Source organism: Mesoplodon mirus (assembly GCF_964341445.2).
Source record: "Mesoplodon mirus genome assembly, chromosome: 8".
Taxonomy (NCBI): domain Eukaryota; kingdom Metazoa; phylum Chordata; class Mammalia; order Artiodactyla; family Ziphiidae; genus Mesoplodon; species Mesoplodon mirus.
Window position 1 is genome coordinate 70,501,583 of NC_138984.1, and position 22,425 is coordinate 70,524,007.

Genomic DNA, 22,425 nt, shown 5'->3' on the forward strand with positions numbered 1-22,425 from the left:
TTACCTTAGTGAACATTTTAAAAGTTGGGTCCATTGTTTCCAGGAAATATTTATGACTGTAACAGGTGCCAAACAACCTCTTAATGTACAGAAGAATAGCAGTGGCTTTAATAGACATGTAGAGGGTTTTGTAAGGACGATTGTGAAAGGAGAGTGAAAAAATTTTATACTAATATAGAAATTTGCTTTTTCATAAAAGAGGAACCAAGAACTTTGCTATCTGTCCTTACTTAAATAGTTTTCCTTATCTGTAAATTATAGTGAAACTCCTATAATTTCCTTATCTGTAAATTATAGTGAAGCTCCTATAATTTCCTTATCTGTAAATTATAGTGAAGCTCCTGTGAGAACTTTCCTGCTAAAACAAACCATAATTCTTTATGATACTCTTCTACCTGCTCGTCATCTTAGGTACATTAAGTAGCTTTCCTTCTTTGAGGAACTCCACTCAACACTGATCCCTTCTTTTTCCTTCCCCCAACATCCACTAACTTCACCTTCTGTATCTATCACTGTAAAAGCCATGTTATATCCATCATCACTGAAACCAGAGTTTTGGTTAATATGCAGCTGAAATCCCCTTATTAAGTACAGTTGAACTGATTTAAACAATACAGATGATGCTAAAGAAAGAATGTAAAAGTTCTAATCTAAGAAACCACTGCAAGTCTCCATTGGTGATGTAAGTTTATACATCATATAACGTTTTTTTTTTAGAAATGGGCTTATTTTTTAGTATTGTTTCATGACCTCTTTTTTCACTTAAGTATAATATGAACATCTACATAATTAAATATTTTTCTGTAGCATAATTTTAATTACTTTGTTTTCTGTATGTAGATATAACACGATTTATATTGTATTTAAAATGTAGTATATATAGTATTTAGTATATATATGTAGTATATAGTATCTACATGGAGAGGGAGAAAATATACATTTATTTTTTCTTGCATGTAAGAACACATAATATTACTTTAATTATCTATGCCAGTAAAATTTGGGGCATATCCATATTTCCTTAGAATATATTTTTATAAAAGATTTCTGAGTCATAATTTATAAGCTATGTTTCATTTTCTTTTATAGAATATTACAAGAATGTGTGATATGGGCATCTACTGTAGTACATATATGCATTGGCATATAACTTCCAGTTATATAACACTGTGAAGTTATTTAAATATTTTACAAAAGAAGAAATTATGGACAAGAAAGAAAAGTCCATTATTGTAAGGCTAATAGCTGCCAGTATTTAAGCAGCCATACTTTGTATTGAGTTATTATTGAGAACCATTTGTAATAGTTACACAAACTACTATTTTTATTAAAAATTACCATTGGGGTCTGAAATAGATTAATTGCATACTCCACTTTATTTAAATGGTTTCTTTAACTATCTGCTTAGGTTCTGATTTTGATCTAATTAAAACCTCTTAAGGCCATAGTCTTCATACATTTTAATTGTGTGCCACTATCTGTAGAAATTTTTCAGCTTGCATTAACATATCTAAATTTATTTATTACGCGTACATATTTTATTCTCAACCTAAATATTAAATACTAATGAGGACTAATTTTTAATATAAAAAATAGGTATGAAGCAGAGATTTTACTTTTTTTTAAATACCACATGGATCATTTTATACATATTTGAGGTGGGAAAAACCTCTACTTTAATTGCTCTGTTCATCAGTCTCTCTATAGAACTAGATTGTCTCAAAGTTTCCTTCTACTTTTTTGAACTTATTCACTGATTGAATGAATGGTGTCAGGCACTGAGCTGAGTCAAAGTTGAGGCAGAATACATTGGTGAGTCTTCACAGACCAAAGGGGAAAGAAAAAAGTGCTCTAATAAAAATAACACTATCAGGTATAACAGATAGGTCTGCAGTCCCAATGGTTTAGCAAAATAAAGTGTTTTTGCTCTCATATAAAGTATGCAGTGGGCATACCTGATCAGCTGGTGGCTGTCCTCCAGGCGGTGATTCAGGCATCTATGTTACTACCTCCTTGTGATGACTCTGCCGTTTTCAACACGTGGCTTCCAAAGTTGCTAGAGCCAAGGAAAGAGCATGGAGAATTGCACATGGGAAATTGTTATTGGCCAGGCCCATAGCATTTCTAGTCTCAGTTACAAAACCACACTTAAATGTAGGGGAGGCTGAGGAATGTTGTATATCTGTGTATCCAGGAGGAAGTAAAATGGGACAGTTCACTAGTTAGACTCTCTGCCATTACATGTAAACAGATAGTGGTAATGGAGTATTATAAAAGGTGTAATGGAATAAAGTAAAAGAGCTATAAAAACAGAGAAGAGAGAGAGTTTACCTTATCTGAAAGTTGAAATTGGTGAATGGGGATTATTTCAGTCATCAGACACAGGAGGAAATTCCTAGCCAGAGGAATATCAGAAGGAAAGTCAAAAAAGATGAGATAAACAATAATTATATTATAGCATGGTTAATCTATAATTTCCTCATTAAATTTCCACCATATTTTCAAAACAAATTCTTAAACAAATTTTTTAAGATGTAGACTAGGGAAGAAAATTAATTGAATCATCATTTATAATAGAGATTATGGAAACAACATAAATGTTCAAAGACAAAGAATTAGTTAAATAAATCATGGTAGAGCCATGTTATGCTATATTTTGCAGCCATTATAAGGTAGGTATGGATTCACATATTTATTTGGGTAGATTTTCACAATTGCTTTTTAAACGATAAAGACAAATATGTATGATAATGATAAATGAAGTGATAAAATTCAGCATGCATGAATGATCATATTTTAAATACATAAGTATGTTTCTGAATAAATTAAAGTTGACCATTCAAGCAGAAGTTTAACTGATTTTTCACTTTTTTTTCATCGTGGCTACCTACCTCTTTCTCTCTGTCTCCCTTCCTTCCTCCCCCTTTCTCTCTTTCTTTATTCTTTCTTTTAAATGAGCATGTATTATTTTTATATATAATAAAAAGAATATATTTTTGATTTAAAAAATAAGTAAAAGACAGTTTTGGAAATTAGTGTTCCCTTGGTCCTGTGAATGATCTCTCACTTAGCTGGTGGAAAATGCTGCCTTATTAATATCTAAAAAGGGGTACCACCCTACTGGGAAATAGTAGCTAATATCTGCTGGACTTTATCCCATTGGAGCTTGCTATTTGCAACATTCTTGCTGCATAAAAACCTAGTTACTGAAATGTAATGGGCAGAAACCAGAACACCACATATGGCCATGTTAAAATTTTTTAAGAAGTATTATTGACAGATGTATCAGATTTATAAAAATGCATAGTTTTTTTCAAAAGTATAGCAAATGAATTGCCATTTATTCCCACATTAAATAGAATGAATTTTCTTATATATATATATATATATATATATATAAAGCTCTGTATTATAATATTGATATTTGAAGTCTATCATTGTTTCTAATAGAAATGGGCCAAAGTAAAGATATATGGAGTTCCTTTACTTTAACAAGAATTATTCTTTATAAACTCAGGGTCTGTAGATTTGCAAAAGAGCATGGCCCACGGAACACTGAGTGGAAGGCAAAATGGTTTGGATGGTGATCCAAGGGGTAGTGTGATTTCCTCATCTTCTAACTCCACTGCAGACTTGTTTATGATTGACAAGGCAAACAGCATTGTCTTAGGGAAACTGATTTATTAGCAATGAAGTATGAATATTCAAAGATGAGAGAGATTAAAGGTCAAGGTTTTAAATTTATTTAAATTGACGATTTGGAAGAGATGAAAATTAGAGAAGAGCTGCAGTATCATTGAAAAGAAAGATTTTAACGGCAAATACACAGAAATTAACAACTGAGTAGATCTGAAGATAGAAATATAATTTGAGGTAATTTTTTGGAAAGTATGGCAGATGGGATAACATTTAGATTTTGATCCAATGTCATGCTTTTACCAATATGCATCATATATTACTGTGTTCTTTAACATAATAAAATCTTTACTTTAAAATGACCTAAATTTTATTTTACTCTAGTTTGTTTTTAAATATAAACTGTCTTATCTCTCTTTTTTCAAATAGACAGTGCTTATTGTTTTTTTTTTTTTTTTTTTTTTTTTTTTTTTTTTTGCTGTACGCGGGCCTCTCACTGCTGTGGCCTCTCCCGTTGCGGAGCACAGGCTCCGGACACACAGGCTCCGCGGCCATGGCTCGCGGGCCCAGCCGCTCCGCGGCATGTGGGATCTTCCGGGATCGGGGCACGAACCCGTGTCCCCTGCATCGGCAGGCGGACTCTCAACCACTGCGCCACCAGGGAAGCCCAGTGCTTATTGTTAATGGGATATTTCTGCAACTGAAAAAGTGTTCATAATGTACACAAGCCAATAATGCAATTAATATGTAGTGTTTGTTTTGGCAGACTGATCAGTTGGTTTATTTATATTTTGGTGGCCATCATTTTATCAATGGGAATTCTATGATAAAAATAAATCTCATTTAATCTATACAGTATGCACTATGTTAAAGAAAATGAAAGATATATGTTATATATATGTACATATATATAATGATTCTGCTTTTATATTTCAACAAGTTTTATAATGTCATTTTGAGTCAAATTATCTATCATTTAAAATTATTTAACCATATAATTAGGAAGAAAATACCTTCCAGCATAGTATATTAATTTATTTTTACAGTCCAAACCAGATTTGGAATTGGGACATTTCCATCCATTTAAATCAATAGTCAAGGTATAATGTAGATTTAGTTGCCTTCTCCATCATATTTGCCAATTAAGAGTGGAAAAGTAACACCAAAACTTCGATGACTTTTCTTTCTGTTTTTTTACTTTGGCTGTGGAGGAGCATGGTATCTTGTAGGTGTGTGGGTGGATTTTCTTTTTCTTTAAACTATGTAGAGGAGAGAAATAAACAGGTGAGAAAAAAAATAAAAGTTGCTATTTAAAGGTACTGGCAGTCAGAGATAAACTACATACTAAACTGCACAATCTTTTCTATTTCCTATTTATATTATTTGAATAAAAAAAAAAACCCTGCTTCTTCTAGCAATATGTATTCTGCCAGGTAAGGGCCAGGAAAAGAAAAAGGCTGGTTCCGCGTTATAATCACTTAGCATTTTTTCCTTGAGCAAGGTGAAAAATACCAATAGGTCTGCTCATGTATAAGACAAAACGTTTTGTAAAATGTCAAATATGCATTGATTAGAGGCTATTATAGAAAAGTATATTTAACTTTGGGGAGGAGACACTTAACCTGATACACATTAAGTTGTCATCTATTCTTCACTAAGAAGCTGAGAATAATTAAGGAGAATGATTATATGTGCTTGCAAACTAGTTCTAAGTGTATGGATATTGTTTATGACAATTTTATTTTTGTTGATAACACTACAAAATGATATACTTAGTCTACCATACCACTGACAAAACTATAATTTTCAAAATGCTAAGCAAAGGAAATTGTCACAGATTTGAATATATTACAAAAAACAAATATTTCAATGTGCTATAACTTAATCTTCATTCTCTACAATGATGGAGTTGAGCTCCATGGTTTTTCTACATAGCGTAAAAGTCATTCCTATCTATTTCGTAGTCTTGGTAGCATTGCATTGATGCTAGTCCTTTCTCTGCAATGTAAGGTGTTTTTGTTGGAATTTATAGAGGACATTTTAAAGAACTGTGAATGGTGAATGAATTGCTTTCTTAATTTCTAAAAATTCTAATTATTTTAACCTCAAATTCTTTAAGCTCTCTTTAATGTATCAAAAATCAAAAATTCTTTTTCCCAGAAAAAAGTTAATCCTATATTTTCTGACATTAAGGTTACAGACCAGAATATGTAAAATATCTATCATCTACCTATCTATCTATCTATCTCTACCAGTCTAGATTGAGAATCTATTTCCTTCTAGATAGATATAGATACACACATACATAAAATATCTATGGTCAGTGGGTAGTATTATATAGCCTGATCATGTCCTTTACTTCAGAATTAGAAAGACTCCTATGGAAACTATAAAAATTCTTTTTAACAATTTCTATGGAATCAAAACTTAAAGAAATCCTAGAAATGAAAAGTACTTTAAGCCCTATCTAAGTCCAGCATCTCACCAGCAGCACAAATTCACCCAAAGCCAACGCCAACAACTCCATCTGATTTCAGGGACAATAGGCTTACTAACTCCTGAGGGAACATATTACTGTTAGAATTCTAATTCATAAATTGAACAAAACATGCTTTTTCATAAAATTCCTGCCATCATTTCTATTTTTGCTTCTTAAAGTGAATGAGAGTCTTCATAAGCTTTAAGATAACTTTCTTTAATAGTTTGAGGTTGAATACATATATCTTTTCCATTTAAAAATTTCCTGGTTCTTACCATTTTTCTACATATAAGAGGATTTACAGGCTAATTACCTTCATGATACCCGTATCTGAAGTTCCCCAGAGATGCCTAAATCTCTTTTATAGTTTGACTCCTGCCATTCCAAAGTCAGAATAACCGTTCACAGAAAATAATCTACTGGAAGACCCATTGTATATTAGTACTGGTAATATCAGTTTTGATGTTTTATAATTATGGTCAAATCAGAGGAAAGTCTCCTTATTGTGTTCTACCCTAATTTTGACCATATTCTTATATTACATTAGAATTTATATTCTATGAAATGCTGTAATTTATGGATTATTTTCACATGCTTTTTATCCTTTAATTTTGTATTGAAGTATAGTTGACTTACAAAATTGTGTTAGTTTCAGGTATCCAGCATAGTGATTCATTTTTTTTTTTTTTTTGCAGATTATATTCCATTTTAGGTTATTACAAGATATTGGGTATAATTCCCTGTGCTCTACAGTAAATCCTTTTTGCTTACCTATTTTATGCATAGTAGTTGGTATCTGTTAACCTCATACCCCTAATTTGTCTCTCTCCCCCTCTCTTTCCCTTTTGGTAACTCTAAATTTGTAGGGTAAGTAGTAAACATAGTAAGTAAACATAGTAAGTTTACTATGTCTATGAGTCTGTTTCTGTTTAGTATGTACACTCATTTGTATTATTTTTTAGATCCCACATATGAGTAATATCATATAGTATTCATCTTTTTCTGTTGGTCCTATTTCACTAAGCATACTATTCTCTAGGTCTATCCACATTGCTGCAAATGGCAATATTTCATTCTTTTTTATGGCTGAGTAATATTCTATACATATATATATACACATATATATATGTGTATATATATATATGCTTGCCACATCTTCTTAATCCAGTCATCTGTTTATGGGCACTTGAGTTGCTTCCATATCTTGGCTCTTATACGTAGTGCTGCAATGAACATTGAGGTACAGCGCATGTATCTTTTCAAATTATTGTTTTAGTTTTTTCTGGATATATACCCAGGAGTGGAATTGCTGGATCATATGGTATTTCTAGTTTTAGTTTTTTAATATTCTTTAATTTTTAAATACATTTTAAAGTAATCTGGGTCCAAATATTTGCCCTTTAAAGTATATGGAAATTAAACTCAGTAAGATTAATGTGTTAGGTGCTATAATACAGCAAAACATTGGAAGAGTCAAGACTAGAACTATGTTTCTTTCATGGTAACCTAATTTAATATCATTATGAAAAGTAAGTTAAGGGGACATTAGGATTAACGAAACTTGTCTTATTACTCTATGTTAACATACATAGAGACATATGCATGCATGTGTGTGCCTACACACACACACACATTGAGCCATGTATTTTGTGTGTGTGTGTGTGTGTGGTATGCGGGCCTCTCACTGTTGTGGCCTCTCCCCTTGCGGAGCACAGGCTCAGCGGCCATGGCTCACGGGCCCAGCTGCTCCGCGGCATGTGGGATCCTCCCAGATCGGGGCACGAACCCATGTCCCCTGCATCGGCAGGCGGACTCTCAACCACTGTGCCACCAGAGAAGCCTCTGAACCATGTATTTTATAGCTAGAAGGGACATTTGTGTGGTGATAACTTGGAGGAAATGGCAAGAACATTAGCTTGTATAGAATCCTGAGTGCTCTTAATAAAAACAGTCCAACGCAGAATATTGCTCTGAAATTCCAGTCATGGAACACATAGCCTCCAAATCCAACATGACATTTAAAATTATATGTCACTGCTATGAAAGTTCTTTTCACTTATTTGAAAATGATTTGACAAAGAAATCAAATTCTGATGGGGATAAAGCGTTGCCAACCTTACTTGCTTTTATAAAGATATAATGGCAGTAGATATTTGAAATACCAAAATATTTAAGTGGATGTAAAAATAAATTAATCTTGGTAAATTTTTTAAATTTCTCTTTTATCATTTTGCACAACTTAGTCTGCCCAGAGCTCAACTTCATCCCTCTCTAATAAGTGTATTAAAAAACATGAAAGAGAAGTTTTAAGTTTTGGTGTTTTGTGTTGCTTAATTATTAAGTCTTAATGATTAGTCAGATCATATGATATGTGATAGACTTGAAGGACAACATGCAGCATTGAGTTAGTGAATTAAAATAAGTTGTTTCTTTAGTGTAGTGCATGGTTTGTAAGTGGCAATAAAGATTTGATGATTTTATCATTAAGCCAGTTTATAAGTGATACCCTTTAGAATCTAATCCAACACATGAGTTTATATTTTCAGTTCATTATCTGTATGTTTTATGTATGTGTGTACCTGTGTGTGTCTTACAGCTGTTATTTCAAGAAACCAAGAAGGGCCAGGAGAAATGGGAAAGGCTGTGCTGATTCCTAAAGATGACCAGGAGAAAATGAAAGAACTGTTTAAAATCAATCAATTTAACCTTATGGCCAGCGATTTGATTGCCCTTAACAGAAGTTTGCCGGATGTAAGATTAGAAGGGTGAGTTTACATTTGTTTTATAATCTTATATATTAGCAATCCCCAAATTTCAGAATATCTCAGAACTTCAATTAACTCAGATTATTTGAAATCTAGAGCTATATGGTTCTGAATACCTTTGCCATAGCAGGAATTAACCGTGCTATGATGAGAGATATGAACTGTCTTTCTCTGGCAGAGCAAAATATGTTACTTGCAAAGGCATTGCAGAATACACAAACCTAACAGGTTTTTTCCTTCATGAGACGTCTTTTTGTTTTGCTTTGCTTTATCTTGCTAAAAATAGAGCAAACATGATCTTTGATAAATTATTTTCTTGCCTGTATAAAAAGCCCTTATACTTTGCTTTGAAAAACTATACGCTTTGCTATTCCAGCATAAAAATAGCCAACTGCCTGTGTGATTCTTTGACCCTTTAAAATTATTATTGTGGGCTCTTTAGCAATTTATGATGCTATTTATTGATATAATTAGAAAGCTCAGTTATCAGCCATGGAGGAAATACTCACTTGGAAATAATAATACTGCATGAAAAATTATGTTGAAGAATTCAACACTTATGTGATTAACTGTAAGCCATGCTCTAGACAGTTGAACATATTTTAAATGGAGGTAATAAAAATCAGAATATTTAGTGGCAGTGTTGTCATCCTTGTATATAGTCCTTATAAAGAAAACTCTTGGCACTTAGAAAAGATATGTCCTCAGTTTTTAGAAAATCTCCAAGTTTACAAATATCCTCCAGAGCACACGTCTATTTAAAACGAAGTTGTTCTTTTAGACATGTAATGGCTTATACATAGTTGATACATACAAAGTTTGCTACATATAATGGGTTATATTACATTAGTGCGATGGTGACATTAACATATTTACTAAACATGATTTTTTTTCCTTTCTGAATTACTTCAAATAAGATCAAAATAAATTAATCCAAGCCTTGTTGAGGTGCTGGCCTGGGTTGTCAGAAGGTTCATTTGATAGCTAAGTAACTGGTTTTGTATACCCCTGTATGCTTTTGAAATGTCTCTCTCAACAAAACCACAAGTAACTACATATTATGGATATTTTTGGTTCCTAGCAAATAGCTTAAGCATCAAATTTAATATTTTTGCATTCCAGAGGCCTAAATAATTTTACAGGTAGTTCTGTCCTTAATTGTATGTGTGTATTTCTATATGCATAGATACATTTGAATTTTTAAAGATATACAGTAAGCATATTCTTCTACGTATTTTTGAGCATTTTATATGCTGAGTTCATAATGTTATAATGTTGCATTTATTACCTTGTTTTTTATGCTATGTTGTGATAAAATGGGAAAATGTGATACTTATGTGTTCAGGAAAACCATGTACACACTATTTCAAATTTTTTTAAATCGTCATTTTCAACTATCAGAACATATAACATTAAATTTTATATCAGATCTGGTGTAAAATTAAGGTAAGAACTATTTTAATACAGAGCCATCACAAAAGAAAAAAAGAAGCAACATCATTATTGAGCTTCCATTTAAAATATTTGTGGCCAGTGGTATTACTTGTTTTAAGAATTACTGAGTGTATTAAGTACTTGAAGACTTAAGTCTTAAACTATGGAACAATTCAACATTTAAAAAATGTAGGATTCAAATCTCAGTATAAAAACTATAAAAAAAATGCCATACCTACTGTAGATATTATTGTTTGAATTTTGAGATTTTGCAAATAATAGTAGTGAAATAAATCATTTTCTGTTTTATTTTTATGACATCACAGTGTATGCAATTAGAAAAAAAAAAGAAAGAAAGAAAGAAATACCATCTACAATTCCTAGACAAATCATAAAGTGTGTGAAGTTCACTGAGGACATTTGCAAGTCATCTTGAATGACTCAATTGTGTGACTGCCTGGGAACAACTAATGTTGAGAAACACACCATGAATCAGATATCCAAACTTATTTAAAAGATGTAAAAAGCTGTTAATACTCATTTGATGTAGAAAACTATATTTTTTCCAATTTTGGTATTACAGTTCGGTGTTTGGATAGGGACATCTCATGAGATGACACATAAAGCTAGCCTCAGTGATGACTGAAATATCAAGATATAAAAAGATGGGATTTATAAATAATTAGTTTAAAAAGATCTTATTTTAGTCAAAACTTGAGTTGATATTTATTTAGAAAGGGTCTGAACTGCCCAAACTGTGAATTCATTAAAATATCTCAGCATATTTTTTTATTAGTTTCTGCTTTATAACAAAGTGAATCAGTCATACATATATATCTGTTCCCACATCCCTTCCCTCTTGCGTCTCCCTCCCTCCCACCCTCCCTATCCCACCCCTCCAGGCAGTCACAAAGCACCGAGCTGATCTCCCTGTTCTCAGCATATTTTATGACTGCATTCAGAAAATTGTCCAAATACTTTACTATTGTGTTTGGCTTTAATATCAATCTACAAATATTTGAAGATGTGTTCAGAGTGCTGACCTGAAACAAATAGACTGCCAGATATTTCTCCAGCAAAAATGGGTTTATCTAGGATCAGCAGAGAATTGCAGTTCAGGGTCTGCGACCATGGCAAGCCACATGCAAGACCCCACACAGCAAGGGAAGGAGAAGTCTTTTATAGAGTGAAAAAGGAAGTTGGGAGGGCTGTAGTAAACAAAGAGTCCATGGCATTTCATTGGCTGAGTTCTTGCCAGGAAAGAAGTCTTTCTTTGTCCAGCTGGGCTCTGCTATTCTTGCAGGGTATGAGACTCCCCTTTCTGATGCCCAAGCTCTATTTAATTGAGGTTTCTGTTTATTAATTTTTTTACGTATCCCTCTTTTGATCATGATCTTTCTCTAAAAGCATCACTGATCAAGAGTCAGGTTTTCAGGCTTCAGTGGCTTTTTGTCCCTCAGTGTCAGGAAGGATCTATCCTGGGTGGTGTCTCATGTCGGAGGGAAATTGCTCAGATTAGAAACCTGTTAAAGTCATATTCAGGTAACAAGGAGGGTTAGGAGGGAGAACTCTCAGGCATTATTATTTAAAGTCTCTATGTTGTCAAGATCATAGAAACTGGAGATTATCTGATGTGTTATATCATTATCAAAGGTTTAGCAACAAACTTCCAACAAACCTGTTCTGGATATCTTGGGTAAACTGTCTCATCAGATGTCCTCTCCTCCAATACTGGGATTTTTTTTTTACTTTTAAGCCACCAAATTATGTGCAGGTCCAGTCAGTGCTTGGCGCTCTTTTTTAGGTGAGTCATGGAAATCCAAGAGTCTATTCCTTGGGGTTTGGTGGCACAAGGGTTGCTTAGCAGTAACCTGATAGTGACCTTTCCAGCAAGGTTGAAGAGAGTACTTCTGGAAGTGTCTTTTTCAATAGAAAAAATCTCAGGTTGCAAGGTATGATGCTTGAGGTCTTTGTCTCGCAAGGGTGCACTAAGAACAGATTGCTTTACAAAAACTCATAGTGGTTTTTAATAAAATGAATTAGGTCTTTGCAATATTGGAGGGTCTTTCCTTCTAGCAGTTGTGGGTCAAAAGAAGCAAGAGCCAAGTGCACTGACGTTCTATCACTATCTCAAAGGGTGAGAGTTTATGAGTTCAAAAGGGGTGAATCTGAGATTTAGAAGGACCAACCACAGTGCTTCTGGCCAACCTATTTGGAGAGCCTCTACAAATTTTGCCAGTTGAGTCTTAATGATGCACTGAGTGTGTTCTTCTAAACCAGAGGATTGAGGCAACAATCCACACCAGTGACAGTGCTGTAAAACCATCCAAACAACAAAGACTTGGCAAAGCACCTGGCCAGTAAAATGGGTTACTCGAACACTATGAAACTCAAGAAGACTTCTTCCGGGAAGGAATAATCTTTCCCAACTTTAGCCACAGAATAGGCAGTAAATGGTCTGCAAGGGAAGGTTTCAGTCCACGGTGAAGGCATATAGACTGTGACTGAAACATATTTATATCCATTAGACAGAGGAAGTTGTATGAAATCCAGTTTCTAGACTTCAAATGGTCCATTTGGCAGTTTAAAATGTCTGGGAGCAGTAGGAACAGACTTCCCTGGGCTGCACGTTGGACAAGTGGGACAAGTGAGGCAGGCACTTTCTGTGGCCCTGTTAATGTTTCCCCACCAATATTGATTCATGAAGGTTATCACTTTTGTCACTAGATCAATGGTTTAATGCACGTGTAGTAGTGAGGAGTGAGCATTTTAGAGTCTCAGGTAGGACTGCATTGTTATTTGGTTCAAACCAGAGCTTTCTCTTTTTATCAAACCAACAGTAATTGAATTTCCAATCTTGTTTTTCCTTTTCTGAGGCCAATTGTTGGACCTCTCTAGCCAGTTTTTCTAAATTATCATTTGGATAATTTGGAAATACCTTTTGGACCATGACAGAGGTTTGGATGCTGTTGGTCCCTTTAAGGACAACATTCCTTGCAGAAATATCAGCAAGGTAATTTCTCTTAGCGTCCAGAGATTTCAAGTTTAGAATATCCCAGAATCTTAATAATAGCTAAAATGGCAGGTAACATTATTGTGCACAATAATTCCTGAACATAAGGGCCATTTTTAATGTTATTTCCACTGAAAATAAGGATGTTGTGGCAATGTTGCTTCCACAACATTCCAAAATCATGAGCTACTTCAAAAGCCTATCTACTGTCGGTATAAACAGTTTTGTCCCTGGCTAAAGTTCAAGCCCAGGTAAGAGTGTGTAATTCAGCCTGTTGAGCTGAAGTAGCCACAGATAAAGATGCTGCCTCAACAACATCAAAACAAATTATGATAGCCTACTCAGAGCACTATTTGCCATTGTCACCTTTAAAATAAGAACCATTGGTGAACCTTCAGAAGGCAACATTACCTAATGGAATTTCTGATATATCATTATGAGGAGCCCAGGAGGTGGTCCATCAGTGTTATGCAGTCATGAGGAACTTTGTGGGTGATGGAGGGGAAAAGAGTAGCCAGCTTAAGGTTATTATAACAGAAAAGAGTTATGTGAGGGGCAGTTAACAAAAGGACTTCATAGGAGGTAAGATGGCTGGCAGAGAAATATTGAATGTGGTGAGAATTCAGGAGAGCTTCTAATGCCTCAGGTACAAAAATAGTTAAAGGGAATTCCACAACAGTTTTCTTGGTGGCTTTAACCAAAAACGGCAGTTGTTGATATGGCACTAAGGCAAGACAGGTATCCCGGTGTCACAGGGTCTCATTGCTGGCTATAATACCTTATGAGTCGATGGTGGTCTCCATATTTTTGGGTGAGTACCCCAAGGTCATTCCCTTCCTTTTCATATACAAAAAGGAGAAAGGAATCTGATAATTGGGATGCCCAAGGACAGGTTGCTTCATCAAACTCTCCTTTAGGGCCTTGAAAGCTGTGTCTTCCAGTCCTTTCCATAAAACTGGATAAAATTAGGTTGGGGTTGTTATTGTTGAGTAAAACATGCAGAGGTTTGGTCATGAGAGAGAAATTTCAAATCCGATTTTGGCAAGAATCAAGTAGCCCAAGGAAACCTCACAGTTGGTGCTTACTTTTGGTTTGGGGGAAACTTAGGATACCATGATGTCTCTGTGGATCTAGGTAGAGCCCTGTTTTTGATAGCATAGGCCCTAAATATCAAACCTGGGGGACTTCTCTGGTGACACAGTGGTTAAGAATCTGCCTGCCAATGCAGGGGACATGGGTTCAAGCCCTGGTCTGGGAAGATCGCACATGCCACAGAGCAACTAAACCTGTGTGCCACAACTACTGAGCCTGTGCGCTAGAGCCTGTGAGCTGCTACTACTGAGCCTGCGTGCCACAACTACTGAAGCTTGCGCACCTAGAGCCTGTGCCCTGCAGCAAGAGAAGCCACTGCATTGAGAAGCCCATGCACCACAACGAAGAGCAGCCTCCACTCGCCACAACTAAAGAAAGCCCGCGTGCAGCAACGAAGACCCAATGCAGCCAAAAATTTAAAAAAAAAAAGAAAAAGAAGAAAATATCAAACCTGGGTTTGGCCAAACTGCAATTTTCCTTTGGTGAACTTATGTCCCTTTAAGACCGAAGGCTTTAACAAGCGGATGCTGTCTTCCTGTGAGGGGACTTGAGAAAGAGAGTAAAGAAACAAATCATCAGATATTGCAACAGAGTAGAACCTCTAGGGAACTTGATGTCATCCAGATCCACCTTCAGGATTTGCAAGAAATAAAAAGGACTCTCAGTAAAACCTAAGGCATTACTGCCCAGGTGAATTGTTTTTTCTTCCCAAGTGAAGGCAATAAGTACTGGCTAGCTTCATCATCTGGAATACTAAAAATAAATTGCATAAATCAATTACATTAAAGAATTTACTTCCAGTGGGAATGGATGTTAGTAAGATATGAGGCTTAGGAACAATAGGGTGTCCAGGGATAACAATGTTGTTTATTGCCCTGAGGTCCTGGACAAACCTCTACCCTCAGCCCTTAGGTGTTCTCACCAGTAAAATGGGAGTGTTACAGGGGCTAGTACAAGGGATAATGAGTCCTTGAGCCATGTAATCTTCTGTTATGGACTTTATGCTTTGAAGGGCTTCTTTACTTATAGGATATTGATTAATTCTGGGAAGAGGTTTTGAGGTATCTAATTGAATTTTGACTGGAGGTGCGCTGTGAATTTTGTCACATCAGTTGGAGATTTTGCCCATATGGAAAGCGGTAGTTGATTCAGTAGGGACAAGTGACCAGTGTTCTCAGAATCTGCTTTAGTACCATCAGAGTAGGAACAAATAAAAGATGTCACAGGGCTATTTAATTCACCTGGGGATTACTTTGATGACTACTGTCAATTTCTAGAATTATTTCTGCTCTGGAAGAAATCAATTCTGGTGTGATGCTTCTCTAAGCCTCAGCTTAATAAGTGAATAGGGGCAGAGGAACTAAGGATAAAAGAGTGGGTATCTCTCAAAGGACCTAAACAAAAGGCAATAGGTTCAGAGACAAGAACCTCTTGAGGTTCATTAGAAATCCCCACTATTTGAACTATTTTAGTACTCAGAGGGAGGGGTTGCTTTATAGTAGTGGGGTTGAGCACTAGGCCTGTGGCTGCAGTGTCATTTAGGATGGGAAGAGATTCATCCCCAATCAGAAGAAATGTTTCTCCAAGTCAGTAAGGAGGGAGAACTGGGAAGAACCCCTGTAGATCCCCAGAACCCTGTCATTGAGAATAAGGACGTTGGGAAGGCTGGTTAGAGGGCTAAAGGTGCCTGAAGTGCTTAAATTTGTAATAGTCTCTTTTCCAGTGTCCTGGCTCTTTGCATTAATAGCAGAAACTAGAGGGTTTTGGTTTTGTGTAGGAGCTTCCATCTGCTGGAGTTGAAGATGAAGAATTTGGTGGCCTTCTCTGGAGGTTACTCATCTAGAGTAAGAGAGCTACTTTCCAGATTAAGTAAATGTGGAGTGGACATAGTTTCCCATTCCATCTGGGTCCTTTTTATTAGAAGGAAGAGGTCCCAGTTCAGTCCATTAATAAACTAGAGTTAAGAGCTACTTGGATGGAATCAACAGCTGAAGGAAGACCAGAATTTTCTTTAAAAAACAATCTGAATTCAATAATAAAAAATCACGAACAGGTTCAACATATTTTTATGTGCAAGCCTGAATTTTTTTCTAATCAACAGGCTTTGGAAAAGCTCTAGGAATTGCTCAATGACATCATCTAGCAATTGCCTGAGACTGATCATGTAATAAGTTAGTGGGCTGTTCTCCTAGTTATAATTCTAGTGACCTTGAAGAACTTTCCCAATTAGTGTTTTTCATCCAATACTAGACCTGACCTTAATTGACAAGCATATGATCTAGCTGATATAAGTCAGAGAAACCAGGGTGATAAGTTTGAATGACTATAATAAATTTCTCCACCATCCGAGAGAATCTTTGGTTACTTTGGGAAAATCTTTGACTATGGCTCCTAGTTCAGCTTTAGTCAAGGGAAGATAAGAACCTAAGGGTTTAGCCTCTGGAACCTCAGAAAGCTTAATTTTAAAGGTACATGTTCTGACAACTTTAAGAGGAAAAGGGAGTGGGGAGGGTTTCAGAGAAAAGGGAAAGATTGGCAAGAAAATTAAGTATGGGGGAATTGAGGGTATATTGGAGGCAGCGTAGAATGGATGGAGGAAGATGGCACCAAAGGTGGAGTCTGGACATGAGGAGAAGAGCAATCGAGACAAGATGGGACTAGAAGCAGAGCCTAATACAAAGAAGCCAAGGAAGGAGAGCCTGGGGCTTTGGGAGCCATTGTTTCTCTCTTTAATCATTCGTTTGCCTTAGTTAATCTTAAAATCATATTTTGCAGAGAGGCAATTTTAGATACCTGATAACATTGGGAAGCCTCAAAATACCAATTGAAATAAGTGTTCCAGTCAGTTTTGGAAATTTTTGAACCAGTTCAGTTTTAAGGAAATTAAGTTTAGGGATTTCAGAAGTTCCCCATCATGGCCATTGAGATTCTAAATTGCCTTTGGTCTAGTCAGTCCATTTATTTAGAAACTGTGCATGGGGAAGGACCTTGGTTTTAAAAATAAAATTAGCCAGAGTCCCTGTAGGGAAGGCACCCTCAAAAAAGCTAGATAACTGGGATCCCATTTCCTAGAGGTTTTTCCTTTAGAGCAAAGAAAAATTTCAAACAGTTTAAACAGTTTGTAGAACAAATGGCTTAATTCAAAAGCTTGCAAGCCAGTCCTAGCCAGTCCTTAGAAAACATTGGTCCTGGAGGAGCCAGGCTGAAGGCTTTTTTTGTTTTTTAGGCAGTCTTCAGAGGACAACCCTTCTAAAGGAATAAGCCAAAAGTTGAAAAACCAGAACAGTTTCATCTGAAGCAGCCCCTTCCTGAAAGAACTGAGCCAAAGGCATTTTTAGACAGGTTCAATTGAAATAGTCTCATCTCAAGATCACACCAAAGTGCCAAAGGAGTAGTTACACACAGAACAAAACCTTAACCAGAAAGACAAAGCGGTTAAATAGATCCTGAATAAAGCCTGCAGGGCTTCAAACACAAGAGGATGTGAGCTGAATCCAGGAAAAACTTCAAATTCCAGTGCTGGTGAGAAATGCAGTGAGAAACAATGGGCTCAACTGTGGGTACCTCCCCTGTTTGTTCTCCAGCCCTGCAGCCATAGGGAGTCTCCTCTGGTCCCTGAAAGATCCACCAAAATTTTGACCTGAAGCAAATAGACTGCCATCTCCAACAAAGATGCACTTATTCAGATCAGCAGAGAATTGCAATTCAGGGCCTACAAACATGGCAAACCACAGGCAAGTCCCTGCACAGCAAGGAAAGGGAGACACTTTTATAGAGAGGAAAAGGAAATTGGGGGGGTGGGAAGAAAAATTCCATGGCTTTTCATTGGCTGAGTTGTTGCTGGGAAAGAAGGGGAGTCTCTCTTCTTCCTGTTGGTCTCCACTGTCAATGCGGCGCATGAGAGCTCCCTCTTCTGATATCCTGACCCTGTTTAATTGAGGTTTGTCTTTATTAATTGTTTTACAAGAGGAATAAATCTAAGCAAATATCCCATGTTTTCAAAGAGAAGAAACTAAATAAAAAATGTTTTTCCATGGAGACAATTGTGATGAAACATCAGGACAAATTGGAGATAAGTTCTAGAATGTCCATCCCCAGGGATGTTTAAATTTTTATATTAATTTGCTTCTTTACTTAATATATTTATTAAATTTTATATTACACTTATATATTATCTTTAATTATTTGAGAGACATAAAATGATAGTATCACAAATAATCATGGTACTTGGATGTTTTAAGTACAGTCAAGGCTGAAGCACTTAACAAATTTCTTACTTTTTTGAAGGCCCTCAGTTTCTGGGATTCTTGTGATTAAATCTATATAAATATAAATAGAATTCCAGACAGCTATAACCAATCCTCTCTCCCCTTTGCCCATCCTCCATTAAAAAAAAAAAAAAGTACAATGTCATAAAATTCTATTCAGAACATTGAGAAAAATGACTAGCAACTTGCGTCGATGGATCAGCATTAGGGATTAGTTAGCATGTTTCTCATCTATTACGGGTCTAATATTTTGTAAATTGTTATAGTTTGAATTTAAGAAACTGGGCCTAAATATTTCTGTTTAAAAAAGCAAGTAAATAAGTGTCATTTTGTTTGGTTTTCAAGTAATATTTAAATAAGAGAGAGAGAATATATTACCAAACTAAAGAAAACCATTAAGTGATATTAAACACATTATTTTAGCACCTAATATGCTGGTATGTGCCAAATACTGTTCTGTGTGCTGGGGATATAGTAGTAAACAAAACTAGTAGTAAGTCTCTGCTTCATGGAATTTAGAACAAATAAAAGAATGAAGAATGGTAAGTGATAGAGAATAGAGCAGTAAGGGGAAGCCTCTTTAAGAAACTCTCATTTGAGTAACCTGAATGGACCTTAAGCAACTAAATGTTATAATATCCTTTTGCTGATACACAGAGCTGTTACATATTTACTGGGCTCCTGAAACAGACAATGCTAGAAATATAGCAGACCTATGCATATATAAAACTCCATAAAGACGCAAAAGCAATGGAACAAATGTTAAGCAAATGCATAGATGTATGTTGGTTTGTGAATGTGTGTGTATTTGTATCATTTTTGAAAAGAGTGTTTGAGCTATATTTCCATGAAATCCAGCAAAAATCACAATTTGGTTTGCAAAAGCTGTCTGTAGCCAATGTTATCCCATGCCTCTAGGCTTTTCTGAAGCAGAGAAAACAATATGACTATGATTATAATCAATGACGTACACGACTCTATTCCATTATATGCAAAACAAATAGGTGGAACAAAAAGCCTACAGTGGAGAACTTTTTAAAATAATTAGGGGGAAAATCTCTAGGTATGGAGCCAAAACACAGAAGTTTAAGATATGGCTCTGTGGCTTCCTACTGAATCTTGGGTAAGCCATTAATTTTCTAAACCCCAGTTTGCTTTCACTGATGAAACCAAGTACTCAGTTAGTTAACCAACCAATCCCTGTCATTTACCTAATATAGATTTAGCCTTGAGAACAAGAAAATAGATATAATAGCCCCTGACTGTGAAGAGTAAAAAGAATATATTTACATAAACAACAAATTATAGTATCGTATGAACACACCAAAAATGATGAAGGATAGAATTGTGCTGAGTTCCTAGTGAAATTTTTAGATTCATTATCATTATTATTCTGTGGAATTCTTTCATGTCCTAGCCTTCTTTTTTTGGACTAAGCAAGGAAACTTTTTAAGCAATTGGCTTCTCCCTTTACTCTGCCATTCTTTTTGAATAAGAAATTAACAGTAATTATTGAGTGAATATTTATAAAATAGCTGTGGCCAATTAAAACAAAATGTTAAGGTTTTTTAGCATTTACTTGTATTCAGACATTTAATAGCACTTCAAGTTCTGGTATTGAGTTGTTTGAAGGTTATAATGCAGCTGGCATTTAAATATATTTCATCAGGGAAATAAATGAGGAAATAGGAAATTTATTTCAGCTATTTATATCCTAGACAAATAACTGCTTCTTACGTATTCACACTTGCAAGCTGATAAAGAGAAAAAGACTAGCGGTCTTGCGATATTAGTGGAAAGGAGCTGTAGCATACAAATTCTGAATAAGATGCTCTCAAAGGACAAAGAATTTATTTACTACATCAAACAGAAATAAGCCATAGTATATATTTTTTCTGTGCTCAATCTCATAAGTGTACCTTTATATGGATTGTCTTTCCTATGAATTAAAATACAATAAATGTAGCATTGATTGCACAAGGAGACATAGAAAATGAGACTATTAATTGGATTTCTGAACTCTGTTCCACATCTTTTCTTAATAATTTGAGAATTACTACAACTTTCATATGCTGGCAAAAATTTTGCCTCTGAAGATAATAATAATTTCTATAATACTTTGATTTATGTAATGTGCTCATGTGTAAAATTAATTTCACTTCCCCAATTAGAAGTGGTGTGTAAGAATCTGTCTCTGTGTGTTTGTGTATGCACATAAATATATACATTTATATATATTTATTTTAAGAAGATAGAGATGATAGGTATTATTATGTTTGAAATAATAATACTGTTTCACTATAACTTTCCTTTCAAACAAGAAAGTTGATTACAGTATGTCTAGGTGTGTTTTCAGGGACACATTTATGTACCACTGTAGGCAGAAAGCATGCTGCATAACTCCATTTACACCTGAACTACCCCTCGACAATCTATTTAATTTTCTAACAACTATTACTTTGACTTTTTAAAAATTATAATAAGCTATACAAAACATAAAATTTACCATCTTCACTATTTTTAAATATATAGTTCAGTAGTGTTAAGTATGAAGGGGATCAGAATATGCCATCTTTAAATATACCACTTTGGCATGAAGATTATTTTGACTAAAGGCAATTTAGAAAAAACAGGCACAGGAAAAGCTGTCTTCCCTCCCTCATCTGCCTAAAAGCAAGGCAAGTTTCCCTTGTGAAGATACCCCTGTGTCTTGAACAAGAAAAGGAACAATAACCTTTATCACTGGTGATGGACATGGCACTGAAATGACTCTGCATAAACTCAACCTTACTAAATAACCCTTATCTTCTGTTAGTTTCCCCCATATATTTGCCATCCCGCATTTTACCACACCTAAAAGCCCAGATAGCTTTTCCTTTGTCTTTTCCATGATTCATCACCATTTGTTAAAATGACATCTAAGACCCCCAACCCCAGCCCAAGTTTAACCACTTCTTTTGGGTCTTCCTCTATTTTCTAAAAGACCTCCATATACATAAAAACCAAAACATTAACATCAAAATAAAATTTATATGCATTTTCTCCTGTTACTCTTTTTTTTTGTCAGTTTAATTGGCTGGCCTCTGGTACTAACCCAAGGTGAATAACCCAAAGTTTTTTCACTACCCTACAAGTATATGCACACTGTTGTGGGACCAGTCTCCAGAACCTTTTATCTTGCAGAACTGAAACTCTATACCTATTAAACAACAACTCCATATTCTCCACTATCCCCAGACCCTGGTAACCACCATTTTAATCTCTGTCTGTATGAATTTGGATATTCTTGGTAACTCATATAATTGGAATCATACAGCATTTGTCTTTTTTTTTCTTATTTTTTAATTGCTTAACAATGGTGTGTTAGTTTCTGCTTTATAACAAAATGAATCAGTTATACATACACCTATGTTCCCATATCCCCTCCCTCTTGCGTCTCCCACCCTCCCTATCCCACCCCTCCAGGCGGTCACAAAGCACCAAGCATTTGTCTTTTTATGAGTAACTTATTTCACTTAGCATAATGTCCTCAAGGTTCATCCACGTTGCAGCATGTGTCAGAAATTCCTAACTTTTTAAGGTGAATAAGATTCCATTATATGTATATACCACTTTTGTTTATCCATTAATCTGTCAGTGGACACTTAGTTTCCTTCCACCTTTTGCCTACTGTGAATAATCCTACTATGAAGATAGCTGTATAAATATCTCTTTAAGATCGTATTTTCCGTTCTTTCG

The 22,425-nt window shown here is 35.2% G+C and overlaps 1 protein-coding gene across 2 annotated transcripts in view; it reads left to right on the forward strand.

Annotated features, from left to right (window-relative positions):
* The window catches only part of GALNT13 (polypeptide N-acetylgalactosaminyltransferase 13), a gene marked incomplete at its 3' end in the record, with an annotated part of 475,438 nt that overhangs the window by 132,669 nt on the left and 320,344 nt on the right, over window positions 1-22,425 (forward strand). For both annotated transcript variants that reach the window (XM_082631233.1, XM_082631232.1), the window contains exon 2: window positions 8,712-8,880. In XM_082631233.1, coding sequence (XP_082487359.1) covers window positions 8,712-8,880 — 169 coding nt within the window. The remainder of the gene's footprint in view (window positions 1-8,711; window positions 8,881-22,425) is intronic.